The 21,036-nt window shown below is 44.8% G+C and overlaps 1 protein-coding gene across 3 annotated transcripts in view; it reads right to left on the bottom strand.

Annotated features, from left to right (window-relative positions):
- The window catches only part of TET1 (tet methylcytosine dioxygenase 1), a 75,059-nt gene extending 55,057 nt beyond the window's left edge, over window positions 1–20,002 (bottom strand). For 2 of the 3 annotated variants that reach the window (XM_005530505.3, XM_088059347.1), the window contains exons 1-2: window positions 16,748–16,818; window positions 5,361–7,412 (exon numbers count right to left, since the gene is read on the bottom strand). In XM_005530505.3, coding sequence (XP_005530562.2) covers window positions 5,361–7,289 — 1,929 coding nt within the window. In that variant the 5' untranslated portion in view covers window positions 7,290–7,412; window positions 16,748–16,818. Of the gene's footprint in view, window positions 1–5,360; window positions 7,413–16,747; window positions 16,819–19,751 lie in introns of those variants that run through there. The other variant, XM_088059345.1, reaches the window with a different exon arrangement.
- Between the last annotated feature and the right edge of the window lie 1,034 nt (window positions 20,003–21,036).

The raw sequence follows: 21,036 nt of genomic DNA, 5'->3' as shown, positions 1-21,036 counted from the left end.
ACCTAGCCACCATATCCCAAACGGAGTGTCACGGGAACCTAGCCACCATATCCCAAACAGACTGCCATGGGAACTGGCCCCCACATAAACTGCGATTGTTTTCCCACAACTGCACCTGCTTGTAAGGCTCATCCGGATGGAAGGAGGACGGAGGGGTCCCAGCGAGCCCTCACGGATCACACAGACACTCTCTGGCTCGGGACAACAAACAAATAACAATATATCTAACGCTGCAGTCACCAAAGTATTCGCTGAAACAACTCGCAGCTGACATATAAACCAGAACGGTGGATTTATGCACTAAAGATAAAAACCAGTGAGAACAGCTTTTCATCAGCTACATACTGCAATCTGTTTTCTTATCTAGTGCTACACTGTAATCACTGTCCCCTTATTGGTGCAAATCAGCAGAAATGCTCAGACGTGGACACACAACTCATTCCCCATGGCGATTAAATCAGAGAAAGATGTTACCCATTTTTTGTTGTCTGATGCCACCTCGTAGTTAAGCTCTTCATTTGTTGCACCAGAGTGATGTATTAAATAGGATTTAGGATAAGGTAAAATTAAAATACTGACTTATATTTTTCCCCCCAAATACCCCAAGTCTGCAAGGGTCTTTTTGCACATTAAAATTGAGAGAGTGGAAATGGCATGCACTTAGGAATCTGATTCTTCTTCGTAGTTTTGGCTGCTTAAGATGCTTTATGATACAGGGGGAAAAAAGGAACAGTATTTTGTTTGCTTAGAAACCTAAGACCCCATATTCTGATTTAGTCCCCAGACTGGTGCATGCACTGGACAGAAGTTTCAGGTTTCCTCGTAACCTCATGTTAGGGGTCCTCAGACACAAGGAAGGAAAGAAAACTCTTCAAATAATTTCCTCCAAAAAGTTTTAAGAACCAACACAGAAAATAAGGAGCAGTGAAGAAGCAACTTGTTAAATACAGCCTCTGAAAATAACTAGAGCACAAACTAATCCATCTCACTGTAATTTAGGCTGCATCATAGTCCACACCCAGGAACACAGAGAAATGGCAAAGTACTGTGAGTTGTAATTATTTTATACTCCCACAGAGTATGAGTGTCTGTGTAAAATAAGAGCAAGCTGCACAACTCCAACTCCCTGCCCTGCATCTGTGGGGTAGGGAAGGCTGGATGCAGCTTTGCTGATCACACACATTATCAAACTCCTCTAGCTGTGTGCTAGACCCTTATAAAACTCTCAGCTATCATACTCGGGAGTGTTTTTATGTGCACTCATTTTAAAATTCAACTGGCTTAAATATTTCTGGAGTATACTGTAAAATAAATACCACAAAGTCTAAATTTCTTGATTATAGCTGGGCCTGGCTGGAAAACAAGATTTTTTTTTTTTTGAGATTTCAACACTTGCTTTTGTTCCAAAGCAGAGCAAAACTTTCAAAAATTCAAGAGGAGACAGATGGGATGTGGGAGACCAAAGTTCAAGCCCCTGGTCTGCATCAGGCAAAAAGCCCTTACCACCAACATGTTCTAATAATTCTCATCCCCATTTTAAGTTTTAAACAGAAATTTCATTTCTCAAGCCTCGAGAAACTTCCCCCAAAAACAGTTGCATTAAGACAGTAGCTGTGAAAGGTTCCTGTTCATTCAGCATTTTCCAATCAAGGAATGGCTTACTGGAAAGTTCCCAACCAGCCTGAATTGCAGCATCCTTTTTTAATAGGTCTGGGTTTTTCAACAGTGTGTTAAAAACCCACAGACAAGCAGACTCCTCTTGTTATTTAATATTTCATGTTACTCAGATTACAGCTATTAAATAAGATGTCTTGAGACACCTTGAGCAACCCAACTGAACACTCAGTGACCTCATTTTTTTGGTCGGTTTGTTGACTACAGGTCCCACTAAATTTAGCTATTTAGTTCTAATAGGAATTAAAGCTCTCCCCAGCAAATGCTTCCAACCCAAAAGGGCTCCCTGCCTAGGCAGGACTCTGAAATGTAGGCACCTTGCCTTGACAAGCCCTGCAAAAAGCAGCCTTGGAGATGAGGGAACAAAAGAGCTGTGAAATAGCCCAGTAACTGCAATCCTGTTTCAGAAAACAGCAGTCCTTTAAAGACAAGACAAAAATGTGGCAGTGTCATAATCCTGTGTGGGTAAGCTTCTCAGACTCTTCACTGTGAGGTATTCCTGCATTATTCATTCTGAGAGGGACAGCAACCCAAGATAAAGCCTTTTTCCTCTTCTTTTGAAAGCTTCCCTACATTTTATTTACTGGGCTGCTCTTTCCAAAATTTCAATAAGCAAAAAAAAATGTCTTCCCTTATATATTTTAGTATTCTCCTTTACCAGCTCCAAACCAAAGAGGCACAGTGTGAATTCCTCAGGAAGAGGGGCATTATATGCAACAATATTACTACACACAGGGGTTGGGAACTAGAGCCCACAATGCCTTATCCAGACTCTCATGATGTCACATCCCTGCAAAACCCATTACATTCAGGAAGGTTCAATATCACTGAAGGTTTATGTGGCTGTTGTTTTTAAATGGTATTTTTCAAGTCCAATATAGTTTTCAAATCTTTTATCTGGATTATGTGTGAATTAATGGAAATAACAGTAACCTAACTAATGCCAGTTCCAAACACACAACTGACATTTTCCAAGGGCTGAGTGCTTGTGCACATTTGGGCATGGGTGTTGGAATATCCACTTCAGTTTACATTCATGGTTTCTACCAGCCAGGCCTTACTCCCTATAACTGTAAATCCACATAAACTTCTAAAGAAAATCAATACTTTTTATTTCCTAAGCAGCAGGTATGGACTGCCAACCCTCACAGCCATTTAATGCACACAGCTCTCACTGACTTCACTGGGACTTTTGCATTTTTTAGTTAGAATGGGGGGAGAATTCCTTTAAGGCAAAACACCAACATTTAAATTATGCTCCCTGCTCTATCCCCCTACACCCTCCTCCCAGTGAATCACCTCCAAAAAATGCTTACATTCCACCAACATGAGAGAAAGAAGCATGACTCTTCTGAACAAGGAACACACTGAAGCCAACTTCATTTCTTTTAATTATTTATGTTCAGTTTCCATACCATGGACAGAGACCTACAGTTTTGGGTTTTCCTCAGCTGCTTTCTATTTGAAACACCTCACTGTCACCGAAGTCCCAGTCCTACCAGTCTGGGAAAACAATGGAATTCCCTGCAATCTTATCTAAAGGACAGCTGCTGAACTGAGTGATAGCATTCCCCATCCCCCAACACCTTCTCCTGTATCTCAACACCTTGAAAGAGCTGATGTAACATTGTAGAAATACTCTCTCATTTCCTCAGAGCAGTTTCTAGAGACTGAAAATGAAACAGGGCCTCTTTCTAGGAACATCTGAAAAGGCACCAGGTTTCATTCAAATACAATTTTATAAGAAAATACCTGACATGTTCTTAAATGCCAGGAATACTTAATTTCCTCCATTGCACCACCCTGAAATTTCATACAAGATTTAACGAGAAATTAAGGAGGCCTTTGGTGCAGCTCTGAATGCATCATACAGAATGTGACCAGTCTAATGAAATAAAAGCACACCAAAATAAAAGCTGCCAAAGAAAAGAATAAAAACAAGGAATCTCTCATAAAGAAAGCAAAAGGAGTGCCTAGAGAGGACAAAGGTGAAGGGGCAAAGCTAATCTGCAAGGAGAAGGTCAGGCTGAGCAACAAGAAAAGAAGTATGTTTAGCCTGGAAAACAAAGGTTGACAGAAATGCTGGAGTGCTTCCTTTCACTGACCTTGCCAAAACCCTTTTTAAAACAAGGCTTTTAGATCACTTCCTACCTCAACTCCATGAATCCTCTCCCATGAACTTTTCTTCAATCCCTCTGACTAAATATACAATGACTCTTTTGCTGTAAAATGTCAGGATAAGTCTCTACCACCTTTATTGGTTTAATATCTATCTTAAACCACATTACAGCTGTCCCTCTCCTCAATGATTTTTTCAGAGCATTAAGGAGCAGTTGAGACAGAGGTTTTTGAATGAATTCTGAGCCAAACTTTTTAAGCCTACTTCCCTAAATCATACCTTAGGATACACTTCCACCACAAAGGGGAATATATCATATTCCCTCACTACTAAAGGACTCTTCTTTCTGCTTGCCTACCTTAAAACCAGAACTGACTTCTCTGCCAACTCTGGTAAGCACAGGACAGAGCAGTGAAAACAGGAGGTCTCCTGAGATCTCTTTAGCTGACAGGAATTTCTACCTGCTCTAAGAACACACCATTTTAACAAAATTACTCTTGAGAAAGGTTTTGCAGGTGCATTCTCCCCAGTGTGAACTGCTCCACTCATGAGTACACACTGGTGCAGAGACTTGAACCTCAGTTTCCCACATCCCAAGGCAAATGTCCCAGTGATTTAACTACCAAGACATCCTCTCCCCCTCTGTGGTTCAGGTACTATTGGATCACGTGAAGAGAACACCCCCAGCAGGACCTGGCAGTGCAGAGTTTCACTGCAGCTCAGAGGTCAGGGAATTCAGTTGGGATGTGGGAAATCTATGTTCAACTCCCTACTTACCTGATTTAAAGCCTGATCTTGAAACTGAAATCCCTCAGAAGGTCAGTGCTGTTATCACATGGGCATACAGACTGTCTTTTCCCCTCCTCTTTGTTCCAAAAGTTATGACCTGGGTTATAAAAGGCTGATGGGTCAGAAAAATGAATAAAACACAGAAAAAGAAAGTACGTATAGGGAATGTGGTAAAAGACAAAGGGAGAGAGGAAAGAGAAGTGAAATGAGAGAAACAGAAGAATAGACAATTAGAAAGGCAGACAGATGTGAAAGGGGAAAATGCAGCTACAACTTGGCCCTGAAGTTTATAAATTGATTTCCACCAAATCTGTCATCTCAAGCAAATTACTTTAACTGAACCAAAGAGCAGACAACCTGCCTTCCTTTGCTTTTAGCCCTCAGTATTATAAAATACCAACACTCTCCCTAGTAATTCGCAGTCTCCTAACACTACCCTCAGTCTCCCTTCTCCCCACATTTTGTGCTTAACCCTTTCTCATTCCTTCATGCACTCCAATTGTTTTGGCCAACATACCAATATCTGGGACACAGAGTTAAAGCCACATTTACCTTTGATTTTATGGATTTACACAACAGGAGCAAGACTAACTCCAGCTCATTCTAACCTACACTTCTGTAGATGACAAGAGGAAGTTAATGTACAACCTGTTAGCACCAACAGTAACCCTGCTGAACTCTCTCAAGCTGAATCGTGGCCAGCATTTCCCTTTGCAAAACTTTAAGATGCACCTCAAGCCTCAAAAGAGTGACTTAATTTGCAACTTGTTTCTCTTACCTCAAAAGGTAGCATGACTGGTGGTGGTGGCTTTTTCAATTCTTCACATTTTCTCTTTTTACATATCCGGTGACTAGTTTTGCGCTTCCTGCAACAGCTGCATTCCTCACAATTTGTTTTCCGCAGACAGGGCTCACAGACTCCACAACGCCTTCGTTTCTTTTTCTCCAGCATAGGGAGCAGAGATGAATATGGAACAGGGTAACCACCAGCTGGATTTTTAAGAGAGGACAGCCCTGAGGCCTCAACTGCTTCGGTGCTGTTGCTCACGTTGTCCTGAAACAAATTCAAGCTTACTCCAACACTTCCCAGCTGTGATGAATAATCATTATGCTGCAGTCTTGAGTCAGCTGGCAAATCTGCATTTATGGCTTTTTCTGAGGCAAGAGCGGAGATTTCCATGCTTGAAGGCAACTCTGAAACAAAACCTGCAGAGAATTGTCCAGAGCTTTCAGCAGAGATTTTATCAACTGTGCTTTTTTCTAAATCTGAAGATAAAGTGGGGACATAGCCTGAATTCAAAATTAATGTCTCTGCATCAATACATTTAACAAGCTGTTCAATGTCCTCTACTTCAATATTGTTTAAAGAGGTATTGGAGACTGGTTCACATACTGTAAATATGTTTTGTGTGTCAAATTCTGAATTCTCTTTTGTAAAGCTCAAATCTGAATTTGAATCAAGTTCCTTGTGAATGGGTACAAAATCCACGAGCAGTTTCATGGGGTATTCTGCAAGCGAGCTTGCACCTCCAAAACGTAAAAGCAAATTTGATTCAGAGGCAGCTACAGAACTGGAATTTGAACCAATGTCTTTATTCCCAGATTTCAAATCCCAGCCGGCCTTCATGCAAGAATCTGCAAGTGACCTTGCATCTTCTAATAAATGTTCTTGTGAGTTAAACTCAGAGGTAACTAGAGATGCGGAATGCAAGTCTTGTTCTTCCCTAGGTAGCACCACGTCCAACCCTGCTCCAATGTGGAATTTGGCAAGTGTGACCGACTCGATCAGTACTGCTGAGCTGAGGTCTGAGGTATCAACAGAACTGAAGTCAGGTTCTGTACAGTTGGGCACCACATTGAAGGGAGTCTCTGTATGCACCTTCGAGTTTGATTCAGAGACAATTACAGAGTCAGAAGGAGAAGATGGAAGCACCAGCGCAGCACCTTCAACAAACTCTTCAGCCAAACTGCCTGTATCCAGATCACTGGGTATCTGCTCACAGGGCAGGTCTTCATGCTTAGATTTCACATCTGAAGCTCCCGTACCATCATCAGTTACCTGACAGTTTGGAATTGAGTCATCTGTTTCAGATATTTCTGCCTCCTTGTCCTGACCGGCACATGGGATAACAGGTTCTTCGCCTTCACTACACAGACAGCCTTCTACAGGCAGAGCAGCTAAATCCTTTTGAGCTAAATCTTGTATCAAAGTTATTTCACCTGTTTCATTGCTTTTCTCTTCTACTACTGCCAGGGCTTCTTGTTCACGTTTTTCCTTTGTTTCTAGCCTTTTTTGTGCTGCAGCTTTCTTGGGTTTTGCAATTATGGGAGTTTGGGACAATCTTTGGGAGAAGGATCGGTTACGGAGAGACATTGTAAAGCCATTGATGTTGAAAGAATCCTGGCTGTGAAAGAGGATATTGTCAGCTTTCTCCAAACTCACCCAAGACACTCCAGACAAGGTTCTGCTTACACTGCTCCTGAGAAGTCTACCTGAAGAGCTCATGACTGGTTTCTTTTCTTGCTGTTTTTTCTTAACATCTTTTTCTTGCACTGGCTTTTTACCTTTTCCAGAACTAACAGCTTTTGTGGAAGTCTTTGTGGTTTTCTTTCTCACTTGGCTAGATTTCTTTTTGCTCTGGTTAGTTTTCCTTTTGCCTAACTCATCTTTTTTGGCTGATCTGGAAGGCCTCGCATGGTGAGCCATGTCTGTGGAGCAGGAGGAATGTTAAGAGGAGAGATGGAAAAAAATCATGAGCTCTTCAGAGACCTCTTCAGTAGAAAACCGCACACTCCCATTGCTGCTTTCTGTGCTCATACAGTGTCAACTCTGAAACAGAAAAATATACAAAACAGCATTAATATTTTTCTAATTAATAAAATGTGCACATATATTCAACTGACCATTCTTAGTATTTAAAAATACAGAGGTAGAATCAGAAATAGCAGTATCGGGTGTTGAGATGCACAAAAAAAGCTTTGAAAATATTAGTATGCTACAAAATAAAAGGTCTGTAACAAAAAGAAGCAAACTGAACTCAAATGGCCAGGCAACATCACACACTATTTTACGTCAGTACTAAAAAATTTGAGTTCTCAATTTTATTAACAGTTCATTAACCAATAAACTTCCCTTGAGTAAGGAGAAGTTACTATTTGTCAGTGTAAGGACACTGAGGAACAAAAGAACAAAGCTGAATTTATTTTTTGTGTGTACTCAATATATCGTCACCAGGGCACCTATCATTCTTCCGCCATCCACTGGTAGCTCATGTGATAACATGGTACAATTCCAGATAAATTCCAGATAAATTCCAGATAAAAAAAATCCAGATAAAAAATTCCAGATAAATTCCAGAAAAATTCCAGATAAATTCCAGATAAATTCCAGATAAAAGTTACTAGCTCCCTGTTGAGGGTTAGGTGTCCTTTTTTTTTTGTTTTGTCGTTCTGGCCGGCCCGGGGAATTTTTACCCATTATGTGCTGGGACAACCTAACTACCCATACTTAGGGGTGATTGACAACGGACAAAGAGTAGCCCGGCCCAGGGCGGGAGGGGAAGGGGGCAGAAAAGGAGGGTGGGGACAGTTTTTAGCTGGCTTTTCTTTGGCTTCGGGGAAGGACATTCGTGTGCTGGGTCGCGGAGCTGCTGTGGTGGAGAGAAGGGAATTTTTCGCCATCACCCAGACAGAGCTGCTGCTTCTTCTCCTTCTCCCCTCTTGGTTGGTGGCCTCGCAGCCCCTGCCCTGCCGGGACGTGTGGCAGTGCCAGGCACCGCCGCAGAACTGCTGATCCACCTCAGCCACCGGCCCAGGATCTCAGCTCGTCCCTGCTGTTCCAGCCGACTGTTCTTCGGAGCCCTGCAGGAGCACCGGGACTGACTGCCCGAGGGGGTTTGTGAAAACAAAACCTCTCCTCCATCCCATCTCAGCCGAGAAGGCTGTCCCGGGGTCCCTGGTTCTGTGTTCTTGTTATTGCTGTAGTTATTGTTTGTTTGTTTGCCTGGTTATACTAGTAAAGAACTGTTATTCCTATCCCCAGATCTCTGCCTGGAAAGCCCCTTGATTTCAAATTTATAATAATTCGGAGGGAGGGGGTCTACATTCTTTCATCCCAAGGGAGGCTCCTGCTCTCCCTAGCAGACACCTGTCTTCTAGAACCAAGACACTCCCCAAAGAGATTAATCTGTGTGTATTACAGGGGAACTGGACCAGGGAAGTACCGGTCTTTCCCAATGTTATCTTCCAGAATACCTTCACAGCACACTGCATTACATTCCAACCCTGGATTCCATACTGTCTGCCTGTACCAGATGTTTCATGCAAGGCAGAGGTCTCTGCTTCACCACTACAACTTAAATTTACCTTCAAAAAACCACCATACATCTGTCACAAGCTTTTGTCCCCAGACACAACTGCAATGCACAGGTCCCCCAAGCCCCCAAACACAACTGGATCATCTCAAAAGATACAACACATTTCTCATGCTCCAAAGCAACTTCCTTCAAGGTGGGTTGGGGTTTTCTTTTAAAGTAAAGCAGTTCTCACAAGTACAAATCTTTAAGCACCTAGTGCATTTTAAGCACCTGTAGAAGGCTTTTAAAGCTTTATTTAGCTGTTTGAATAGATCATGTGGTAGACAAGGGCAGCCTTAAAATGGGAACAGGCAGATCCAGAGGCTCTATAGTATCCAGCAGGAAGGCACCTTCCCTTCACCATCATTTCTTTAAATTCCTTAAACCACTGGAGGTGATTTGAATTCAAGTCACCACCAGGCCTTCTGCACCTCTCATTGATGGGAAGAGGCCAAGAAAAGGAAGAATAAGAACTATGGGGATGATGTCTAAAATCCTGACCTCAACTGGAAGTAAAAGAAAGGGAATCTTGGTTTCTAAAGGAAATAGAAAAGGAAAGAAGAGTGTTACCAGGTTCCTGACATCACCTCCTATGACCTCAATCCCCACCTTGAAGCCCACAGGGTGATCTCACAGAGGCTGCACTTGCCCACAGCCTGGTCTGAGCTCTGCTGAAGGTGGGGAGTTTTGCTGCTGCAGCCCAAACAGCACTGCCCCAAGAGAAGCTCATTATCCTGCTGAGAGGATGGGCTGGCACAGCCAACTCCCATGGTCTGTGTGTGGGGCCACCAGCTCAGTGCTCCCCAAAGCAGCACACCAGCAGCCAGCCTGTTTCTGGCCAGCTGCTTTGCCACAGCCCTGGGCAGCCCACAACACCCACCGTGCCTAACAGTAACTCCCCAAACTCTTTTTGAGTAGCTTATTCAAAGCATTTTGAAGCCTGGCTCTTATTTATTCAGCTGTAGCAAGCTAACTGATCCTCTGTACTACAACATACAAACCAAGCATCTTATCTAAACACCATGTGATTATCTTGTATCACATCTTCACATTGCTTATCAGATGGACATGATTACTGAGACAGCAGTTTTTTTTCACACACAAATACCATTTAGAGCCAGCAGTACTGCACAAGACAAGGCTAAATAGTTCTCAGGTCGGCTCAGAAAACAGTGCCCACCAAACACAAAATAAACAAGTTGAATAAATAGCATCCCTCCTCCACAGCAACACATCCAACCTGGAAAGACTAAGTAGACACGTGCAGTTGTTTATAGTCGTGGGTGAAGCTTCAAAGGTCACAGAAGAGACCTGAACAGCTCCCACAGAAGCTCTCTATAAAAGCTGGGTCAGACAGTGAAATAGTAAAACAAATACAACACTGAAACGAAGGTAATGTGAGTACTCTCCTCCCCCCACCCTTCTCTGGAGGCACATGGGGGAAGGGGGATGTGGCCATTAGGAGTCACTCCGTGAATCAAAGAGGGCATCACATCAGCAGGTCCATGAAATAGCTGTTGGCAGCCTGCAAAAAGCCTCCCCAGTTTCTTGGGGTTGTGACAGAGACTGGAATCCTCATTCCAAAGGATGGCCTGTAGGGGTGCAAAACCAGCTGGAAGCAAGCAGCAGGCACATCTGCAGCCATTAGCAGAGAAGCTACATAATAGTGGCAGGAGAAGAAATGCCAGCTACTTTCACAGCCTACAGCCAGGAGAGCAAGGAAGAAAGCAAGCATCAACAAAGGCCAGGCAGCATGGCAATGTGTGAATCAGGAGGGGGACCGAAGTGATAAAGTCTTTCTCTTTATCAGCCCTAAAACAGAAGCAGAGTGACCAGAGAATACAGGAGGTCTGCAGTGGAAACGGTGACTGGGTTTTTGAGCATACTGCATGTGAATGATGCTTTGCTCATATTGTTTGCCTACACAAGTAGTTGCTACTGTTACTGTGGAAGTTCAAGAAGCACGACAGTCAAAATTATCAATCAGAAACTTAATTTATAACAATCTGGTAACTTTTTAAATCATTACTACAATTACATGATAATATGTCTTAACTTGCATTTGAGGGATAGCTTCAAAGTGAAGGAGGGAGGGCAAGTTCACAACAGATACGAGCAGGGAATTGTTCCCTGTGATGGTGGTGAGGCCCTGGCACAGGGTGTCCAGAGAAGCATCCCTGGAAATGTCCCAGGCCAGGTTGGATGGGACTTGGAGCAACCTGGTCCAGTGGAAGGTGTCCTTGCCCAGGACATGGGGGTTAGAATGAGTCGATTTTTAAGGTCCCTTCCCATTCAAACCATTCTATCATTGCACAATTTGAAAATTGCAAAACCATTGCTTCAGGACTGAAGAGGCAAGATCATCCTGGGGTTCTCTGGTTGGTTGGTTTTGTCTTTTTTTCTTTTAATCTTTTAGTACAGAGAAACACACCTGTCTGGCAAGAATGTAGAAAGCTATCAATGCCAAAGCATTGCTTCTCTTCAGGGCCAAAATTAGAGAGGCTATGAACAGAATGGCTCAAGACTTCCATTTTTCTTCCTAAAAAAAGAATGCTGATATTCGTAGGAAATTGCCTGGGTGTAAATGCTGCATTATAAAAGATGGCAAAGGCTTTGTCTGACTCAGAGATGACAACATAGGGTCACAAGAACAGAACACTTTTATCCATTTTGTTTTAATTTTGTCACTGGAGTGACTTTAGCTTTTTCAGAAGAGATCTGAATAGACCCCCCAAAGGAAATTTTTTAAGGGGTAGGGGGTTAATGCTTCACTTTAATTATATATGTCTGGGACTTTGAGTACCTGACCTGTAAGGTGTTCTTACAATCTCAGGCAAAATGGTTGTCAACAAGAGATCTCTGCTTCCCTTTAAAAAAAACCTAGCTTTGAATACTGGTCTGCCACAACCACCTTCACTGCTAGCTAAAAACTGTCTGACATTTTAAATAACCTGTCCTATATGTTATATTGCTATTTATTTGTTTCCTCTTCCACAGTTAGAACAGAATATTAGGTAGCTGCAAGGTTGGTATTCAAATTTTGTTTCCTGTGACAGTAGGAAATATTTTACCTTCCCTTTTCCATTTAAAGCACTGGCAAGGACTGTTGATATCTGCAGCAGTTGCAAATCATCTCATGCTGCTTCTGAAGGACCACAAATGGCTTTATCGCATCAGTCATATTTCACAACAAACAATTCCATTTCCAAAACATCTATATGGACTCAACAGGATTATAAAACATAAACCTCATGGGGCAATGTAACGACGTTTTCTATCATCCTGGAGAGAAACAAACTTACTTCAGTGCTTTCTTCTGAAAGCCAGACCTGGTGAGACTTGCCATGCCTTCCCTGGAAGGGGAGCACAGGTGTCTGCAGGATGTAAAAGAGGCAATAGGTGACAGGAGGTTTTGCAGGGAACTGCCCTAGATAATATCATCCTGAAGCTGTCTATTTCTTGAACCAACTTCTCTCTCCTAATCCATGTGCAAAGCTGAAAGCTGTTTGTAAGGCCAGTTGCTTAAGTTTTGCTCATTCATGGTAATAAATCTGTAACAATTCCACTGACTGCTATAATCCTCAACAAATACTGCTAAAAAAGCTAATCAAAGGCTAAATCTTTTAGTCCTGTCTTGGTCAAAATTCCAAACAATTATAATGAGAATTCTATCTACAAGGTAATTAAGAAATTTAACCCCACACTGTCAGAATGCCTCCAGAAAAAAACAAACCCAAAACCAACAAACAACAACAAAAAAACCACACGCCAAACCCAACTACAATGTTTCACTTTACACAAATGGATTTAAAAAAAAAAAAAAGATAAAGCAAATTTTCATTCTAGAGACAGTGTCAATCAAGACTCTGTTACATAACTTGATTCTTGCTGGAAGATGGCAGGGGATAAAAGAAAGATATTAGAAGATGTGTCCTCATAAAAAATGGTGGCTTTTTCTTTATGGTGTTGTGAAAAATGGAAAGTTACTCCTGAACAAACAGAGCAGTATAGGAAAAAAAAATGACACAGCTAGCAGTCACTAGTTTGACTAGTCACCTGGTTTCACTACAGCTAGATGTATTTAAATGCATCTTGTTTCAGTGTTCAGGTATCTTTTCAAAAGTCCCTTGAGATTTGCCCTTAGGAGAAACAGATCTGGAAGCTTTCATAAAAGCCACTCAATAATATGCAGGTCCCAAACAATAAGGGCCACAATGTGACTAAGCTGTCACATAAGCTCAGATGCACAATTTAGAATTGAAAACACCTCATCTTCTGGCAGCAAATGATCTAGAGGAAGATGCAAGAGATACCAGAGAAGACAGACATTTAAAAAATCTGACCCTCAGGTGCAAAAGCCTGCCTTATCATCTGCATATTCTTCCCAGCTGCACCAAAGCCAACCTGCTTTCCAATTTGGCCCAGTTCCCTGCATCTACTCATTGCCCTGTAGAACACTTCGTATATGAAAAGAAAGGAAATGGGTTAGGAGGGGAGAATCAGCTTCAATTTTCCCTTTCCCCCTTCTTTAATCCTTGAATACACATTTGGTTTTGGGTAAGAAACAAAAATGGAACTTCTCATCTGCCATCTCAGTACACCATCAATTATTTCATACACAGAGGCCTCCCCACTCCATTCTTCTCCATAGAGGTTTTCTGCTTTATGTTACAGAACTATGCCATCCTTAAGCAAAGGGACATATTTCATCCACATATATCAAACTTTGTCTTACGGTGACACTTTCCAGCACGTATAAATGTGGGACAGGCACCACAGGATGCCACCCCAGTTGCTCAAAGACAAAGGCACATAAAGCACAATCCTGTACTCACTCATCAGCAACACAAGATGATGCTGAGCACACTGAGCACCAAGGCCTTCATCCTAAATTTTTGTCCTTGCTGGCCCCCGAAGGCCACCTGTGTGTTTGAAGGATAAGGCAGGGCTGCCACCCTGCTGCGTGAGGAGCTGGAGGCTGCTGTGAAATAGGCACGCTCCGTGAATTCAGCTGGAGATGTCCATGGTTAACATTCTGAATGTCATGACTTCATGCACGTTGGAGACTACACAGTGAGCCACACAGATAAAAAGATACCATAAAAAAAAACCTCCTCCCAGTTTAGAGAAAGCGCTATCAGAACAGTTAGGGGAAAAAAAACAAAAAAAAAAATAGAACCGTGGCAAGGAACTGCACATGCCTAAACCACAAACCAGATTAAGCCTCAGACAAACAACTTGAGCCAAAAATCCATTGTGAAGACTCACACCACATGTGCAAGTATCCTCCCTTCAGCCAGGCAGCAGCAGCACAGGCTTACTTGAACCTATGTGCAGTGCAGCCAAGCACTGATCTTCACAGGGGGAAATGCTAAAAAGTAAAAATATACCAAGTAAATTCTAAAGGCTCATCGAAGAAAAATACCCATCCACCAGAACACTCCAGATATATTTGAATACAAAAAAAAGAAGGCAAACCAAACAGAACACCGCAGTTCATCATATGCCTCTCTAATTCTGCATTTATGCTGTTTAAAGGACTGCATTTCTTTTTGATAATATGACTCCATTCTTCCGGGAATTTTGCCTTTTCTTAAAAACGACAACAAAAAACCCCCACCATTAACTGAATCACCTTATCTCAAACTCAGCTAAAAGAAGGGGGAGGTGGAGGGAAGAGCCTCCAGGCAAAGATTAAGCCTGGAAAATTTCAGCCTAAAAGGTGTTTCGAAATTTTAAATATCTGAAAACAGAAAGCAGGATGGAAGTACTTAGGCTAGCTTCAACAACCAAGGGTACCATGCCAGTCATAATAAAACACTACTAGTGAAGATTTTTAATTACTACACAGTGAAAAATTAGGTCTTACAGAAACTATGAATAAATATCAAAGTTCCCTGGTATATGTCACCTTGAGTTCTTCCCCAGTTACCTGCTTTGCACAACTCAGTCTGCTCTTGTCTCCTCCAAGCACAAAAAACTCCTCTTATCTTGAGGGACTGACCCTCAACCCAAGAGCAACCACCACAAACACCCCTTGTGCTGGCAGAGCAACTACCTCCGAAAAGCATAAACCAGCTTTCTCCTCCGTTACAGTTAGGGTCGACCAGGCAATCTGCCCGGACCAAGACTAAACGCTAAATTTTCCCAATTCAATCTGTTTTCCTAATTCGTGTAGACTGACATAATGAAAACAGGGTAATTAAACCACAGAATAGCTTTCTGCCTTTCCACAAGAGTACCTCAAAAAATCACGGAGCACAGCCGGAGAGAACTATTATTATTTGGAAGATTACTATTATTATTATTATCATCATTTCCACAGGTTTTTCCATTGTCTTGAAAATTTAAAGAGACACCTCCGCCTTAGAAATCCACTCAGTCACGTTTAAATCCCTAATGCTGCGATCTTCGCCCATTTTTACCATTATTGTATTATAACTTCTAGAGTTAGAGCTCTTTAGCCAGACGCACGCTGGTGCAGCCACCCTGGCCAGCTTGTTTACAGGAGCAGCCTCACTCCAGTGACACTGGTGCGCAGTCCCCTCTCCTCCTTAAAGGAGTAGCAAACTCTCCACGCTGGCTAGCTGCTACGTAGGCCGACATACAAGTGATGCTGACTACGTTGCTCTTTAAATATCTTTGGGGTGCAGCAGGATAGGCTGGCTGAGTGTAGGACAGGCTGGGCACACAATTGGCGCGTCTCCTTTGACTACTGCTGCGCCTGGTCCCTTCGCAAACCCATCCTGTTCTCCTCGGGAGCCAGCAGCCATACCTCCGTAAGGTTATAGCTGCTCCTGCCTCCCAGCAGGCCACCTCGTCCTTTTTCCTCAGCCATTCGGCTAACTCCCCTGGTTCTTTCAGGAGCACGGCAGGGAGCATTCCCGCCAGCACCAAGCCTCCAGCTGCCGTGAGACCACCACCTCTCGTCCCCCAGCTCCAAGAGCAGCTGGACAAGCACTCAGCGCCCATAACCCTGCAGGGCTCTGGCTCCTCTAGCGCAGGCAGGCGGACCCCAAGGCAGGAAGGGGCAGGCAGGGCCCTCCTGGGGGGGAGGCAGCGGCTCCTCGTGGCCCGGCCCCGCCGCTGGTCGTGCCCGCCCAACCCGGGGAGCCCCCCCCGGGGCTGCAGACAATGGGGCCGACCCCAGCGGCGGCGCTGGGGACCCGCAGCGCCCATCCGGACGCGCCCGGCTTCTCCGGCTGCAAAGACGGGGAAGCTCCCGCGGGGATGCTCCCCCCAGCCCCGCACACCAGCGGCACCTCCACAGGGCGATGCTGCACAGCCCTCGCTCGCCGCTCCTATGGGGCGGTGGGAGGGGGGCTCCGGGGTTTTTCCGGCTGGCCGGGGGCCCCTACGGCCGGGCAGGGTCTCTTTTAATTGTTCCCTGTCCTCCACGCAAGCTGCAGGCAGTTTCTCTTGCCTGGCGGGTTTTTCCGGGCAGGCTCTGGCTGCTGCAGCTCAAACACGCTCCAGCACAGCCAGGGAGACCGGACTTCTTCGCTTTTTCGGCCAACAAACTCCGTTTTGCATTTGAATAACCCCCAGCCTGCCTTCCCTCCCCGCCTCAGAACGGCCCGAGCCGCGGGGCTCCGAGCCTGGCCGCGGCGGTGTCCCTGCCTCCCCCTCCCCACTCTACCGGAGCTCAACTTTGCAACTAGCCAAGGGAATAAACGAGAGGGGAAGGAGTGAAAAAACAGAGGGATTAAAAAAAAAGAAAAAGAAAAAAATGTGGGGTTCGGAGAGCAGAGGTCCTCGCCGTTCCCCCCTCCCGCCCGCAGCAGACCCGGGACCCGTCCCGCACACGTACCAGGGCTGCGGAGCGGCCGGCCAGCAGCTCTCAGGAAGGGGCGATGCTGGCATGGCTCGGAGCGGGGCGAGGCACGGGTCACGGCCCGGGCCCCCGCGGGCGGGCGGCTCCCATGGCGCTACGAGCCCAGGCGCGGAGAGGAGCCCCGGGCCGCGAAACGTGCTCGGTGCTCCGGCGGCGTCGCCCCTGGCCGGACCCTCCGGGAGGGAGCGGGGAGGGGGCGGCTCGGCGGGGCGCTCGCCGCTCCGAGCCCTCCCGGCAGGCGGCAAAACGCGCCCTGGATCCTGGCGGCCGGAGCGGGATTCGCCGCCCCCCACACCCCACCCACGCCCCCGCGCCCCGGGAGGACACGGCACGGCCCCCGGGGACCGGGAGAGAGGCGCCGGTGCTCCCACGGCTGCCCACGAGAGCCGCCGTCGGCGTGCCAGGCTGGTAACGCCGTGGGTTATTTACCAACAAGGACGAAATTAAATGATGGTAATAAGAGAAAAAGCAAATTATCCCGTTAGTCGCGGAGGCTGTGGTTTGACGCCGCACACCCCCCGGCCAGCCACGGTGATGGCACCCTATAAAATCATCCCTTTTCTTTTTAGCCTGGAAGGAGGAAAGCCTGGGCAGCCGTGACGGGCGAGGGGTTCACCGGGGGACAAACCCCTTCCCCTTACATGTGCCATCCAGGAGGAGCCTCGAACACCAGCGTCCAGCAGGGCCCGGCCATCGCACGCCTGGAGCAAACACTCCCAGCAGCACCAGGAAGATGCTGGCTGAGAAGGAAGATCTGCTAAGCCGCTCTCTCCCTCCTGCAAGGAGGTAAAATATGAGCCTTGCTCTTTCCCCATCCCCCACCTCATTCATTAAGAGCCACTGATATTTGCTGCTCCTTCCCAGAGGGAAAGGGGTGAGTAAAATGTTATGGTAAGAGGAAGAGTCAGTCCACTGACTTTCCACCCCTCGTTATCACCACAGCCTTTTGTGAGATGCAGCCCACCAAATCTAACATCTCTTCAGACTGAAAAACAGATGTTGGAAATGGGATATGTGAAACAATATACCCAAGCAGTACTTCTTTAGAAAGGCTTCATTATTATTAACTCTAGCCGGTGCAATATAAAGCACTTCCAGTGTGAACCAGCCCAGTCAAATGTGAGCCTGCAGAGTTTCTGCTGCACACAAGTGAGCAGTGCTGTCCACATCCATCCATTCCTAGGGATGCTTTAAATGCTAACATTTTGCTGGTTTAAGTGATGCTTGATAAAGGAGAAGCAGTGGTACAGATCTGCACAACTCCTTGTCACTGCTGCTCTTCAGTGATAGTGGATAGGTAGCCTATCACCAATTTGCACCTCCATCCTCTTCTCACCCACCCTACACATCCTTGCAGTGAAAGAAGAAATCAATCCGGGAATCTTAACCAAGCTCACAGACACTTCAGTTGAAACAAGGGGAAACCTACACCACAGACACCTGAATTTTGAGTAGCTGCTCTCAGTGGCAGGGAATTCTAGCAATGCACAAGTTCTCTTTGCTGGGTGTAACCATTCCATCTCTTCCTTAGGACTGGATATCATTCCAAAGACTTGTCCTGCTAAAATATAAGGTAGCACAAGCTGTTTTTGTAAGATAAAATAACAGGTAATTTGAGAGGTAAAAGAGTCATTGCTCTCAAACTGCTGCACATAGCAGAAATTGAAGGAACTGGAACTTGATGATAAAACTCTACATAATCAGAATATGTTTCTCAGGGAGATGGCAGTAAGTCAGCGGTTGTGAGCTTGAATAAAATGCAGAGCAAGAAATTAATAACTTGGGGGAAAGCAACAAACAAAGAGGCCTAAGGTTTATTTAGAATAAGCAGGTTAACAGGAGCACCCAAACATCAACATGCACAATCACAGCTTCATTAAAGACATGCTAAGGGCTAGGAAGCAAGCAAGAGCTAAGTTATTAATTTTCACACCCACAGACTTATGTGCTCATGGTCTCAGGTCTTCCATCCTGGGCAGCAAGCAGCACCAGATCACAATCTTCTCTGGCAGCGGTAAGGTACTCAGCCTACCAAGACAAGCTAAGTATAAATGTTTGGAAGAAGATCCCACACTGTCTGGGCAATAAAATGAGATTAAATCCTTTCACTGAAAAGCAAAGTGAGCCACATGGAATGAAACATGAATATCACAGCCTCTGACTCAACTCCTACCATTCAAAATAGAGATCCTGGTACTGTGACAGGTGCTGCAGTGAAGCTGTTCTGTGTGCTCAAGTGGAGTGTCAGGGATCATTACAAAAGAAGGGAAGAAGTGAACAGCAAACACCCCTACACCATCATTATTTAGCCCAGATCTCTTGTCTACTTGTATCTCAAATATAATGTGCAGTTCTGCTTTGCTTAAAAGGTGCAAAGGGAAACTTGAAAGACACATAAAAATCTAGCAAATGTACCTAAAAGCACATGAAGCAGCTAAATGCACTGCTAGGGTAGTGTTTCCACCCTAGAAAGGCAGCAATCTGGATGAAATCTCAACTAATATGATAAAAAACCAAAAACAACATGGAAAGTAACATCAGAGAGAGATACTCATTCACTTAATGTGTGTTGAGAGAAACAAAGACCCTTTCTCTAAAGTAGAGGGTATCAAGGCAACGTATCAAACATGTAATCAGAACACGGACAGCAACTTCATGCAACATATTTTCCAACCACAGAACTCATTACTACAGCACACTAAAGAGGCAAAAAACTTTAGGGAGCTGGGTTTTTTTAAAGCAAAAATTTAACTATGTGTTACTTGAAGCTGAAAGAGTAACTAAATGCCCTGTAGGCTACCCAAGCCTACTTCCCCATGTATACGGTAGTAGCTATTTTTCTGAGTGGGGTTTTAAACAGGTGGACCTTTGATCTGACACAGTGCTGCTATCCCTATGCTACTCTCCAGGAGGAAATGCAAGTTTTCACCAGAACAAATGAAACTGAACAACATTGTTCAAGGCAATAAAGTGCACAAACCTGTAAGCAGCTCTGCATTGCAGGCAGCTCTGGCAAAGTTTGAGTCTGTGGTGAACGTGTGGCAGCTGCTCTCTGGGAGACAGGGAGCCTCACACAATAGCCAGCAGGACAAGGACCTCACCAGCCAGCACCCAGCCCCACTGTACACACACAGGGTAAACAGAACAGGCCCAGGGGCACCATCTGCATTCAGGCACAAGGCCAGGTAATAACACAGCTTCCAGAACATGGGGCAAGTCTGGAGTTTAGCTAAGAACTCAGTCTTCAGGTCACAAGCAAGTCTGGAGACCCATGGAGTAAGAAAAACTACACACAACCTGAGTGAATAATAAACAGACCATAGACACTAAAGAGACATAGGGCCCAAACCAAGGCCCTAAACAACCAAAGCTTGTTTCTTCGCTAGGTGAGCTTAAATAGAGCTCCTGGGCCCTTGGGCAAAGGATGTGGGTGGAGACTCCAGATGCAGATGGTCAGGTCCCTTAAGACCTATTAGTGTCCTTGGGCCCTTGACCCTGGAAACAGAACTATTCAGGTATGCTGTTCCTAAATTAGTCCTGCAGAGTCATCTGCAACAGGCACAGCATCAGTCCAAGCTAAGAAAGGTTAGATTGATGCTGAGCTTTAGCCCTTCACAAACCAAAAGCTCTGATAATTACAATGCAAAGACACCTAAGCTCTTTTTAAGGGACAGATTTGATCTAACCAGGCTTATCTTAGCTAGCCCTGCTTTCCTTGCCATGGAAAGATGATACTGAAACATTAGGGCTGTTTATTTGTGTGATTACAAAACACAGATTACAACTTCCACTTTCTAGCAAAGCCTGCCTCACATTTGTTGGCTCAGGCTCCAGCATGACAAAGTGAGCAGCCTGCTCCCAGCCCAGATGTGACCTAGGGACCTGTGTGCCACTCTGGTGTGTGCTGCTGTGCCTGTGAATCCAGCTGAACACTGGCCAAACACTGTTAATGCCTCTGGATTTGTAATACAGATGATCAGATAAAGCACCCACAGCATTGTTAGTTGGCACTATCTGAAAGAGTCTTGAACAACATGAATTTAATGCAGAAACTTGAATTCTAATTGTGCTTTTGACAATCACTTTTTCATTTAGTCTTTCTTGGCCCTGGTTCAAGATAGTATCTACCTGCCTGATTGGCACTGAGAACAGGTTAACGTTTGTAGGCACACTAAACACAGATATTTAAAGCGTTAACACTATTTTATATGAAATAAGGCCAGGAGGGACTATGGTTTCAGCTTGTGATACCCATTATACAGGCC

Source organism: Pseudopodoces humilis, chromosome 9, assembly GCF_049639895.1.
Source record: "Pseudopodoces humilis isolate 2021_Gansu_Grassland_sample_001 chromosome 9, ASM4963989v1, whole genome shotgun sequence".
Taxonomy (NCBI): domain Eukaryota; kingdom Metazoa; phylum Chordata; class Aves; order Passeriformes; family Paridae; genus Pseudopodoces; species Pseudopodoces humilis.
The sequence above is the reverse complement of the archived record's forward strand: the minus strand, read 5'-3'. Positions and strand labels throughout refer to the sequence as shown.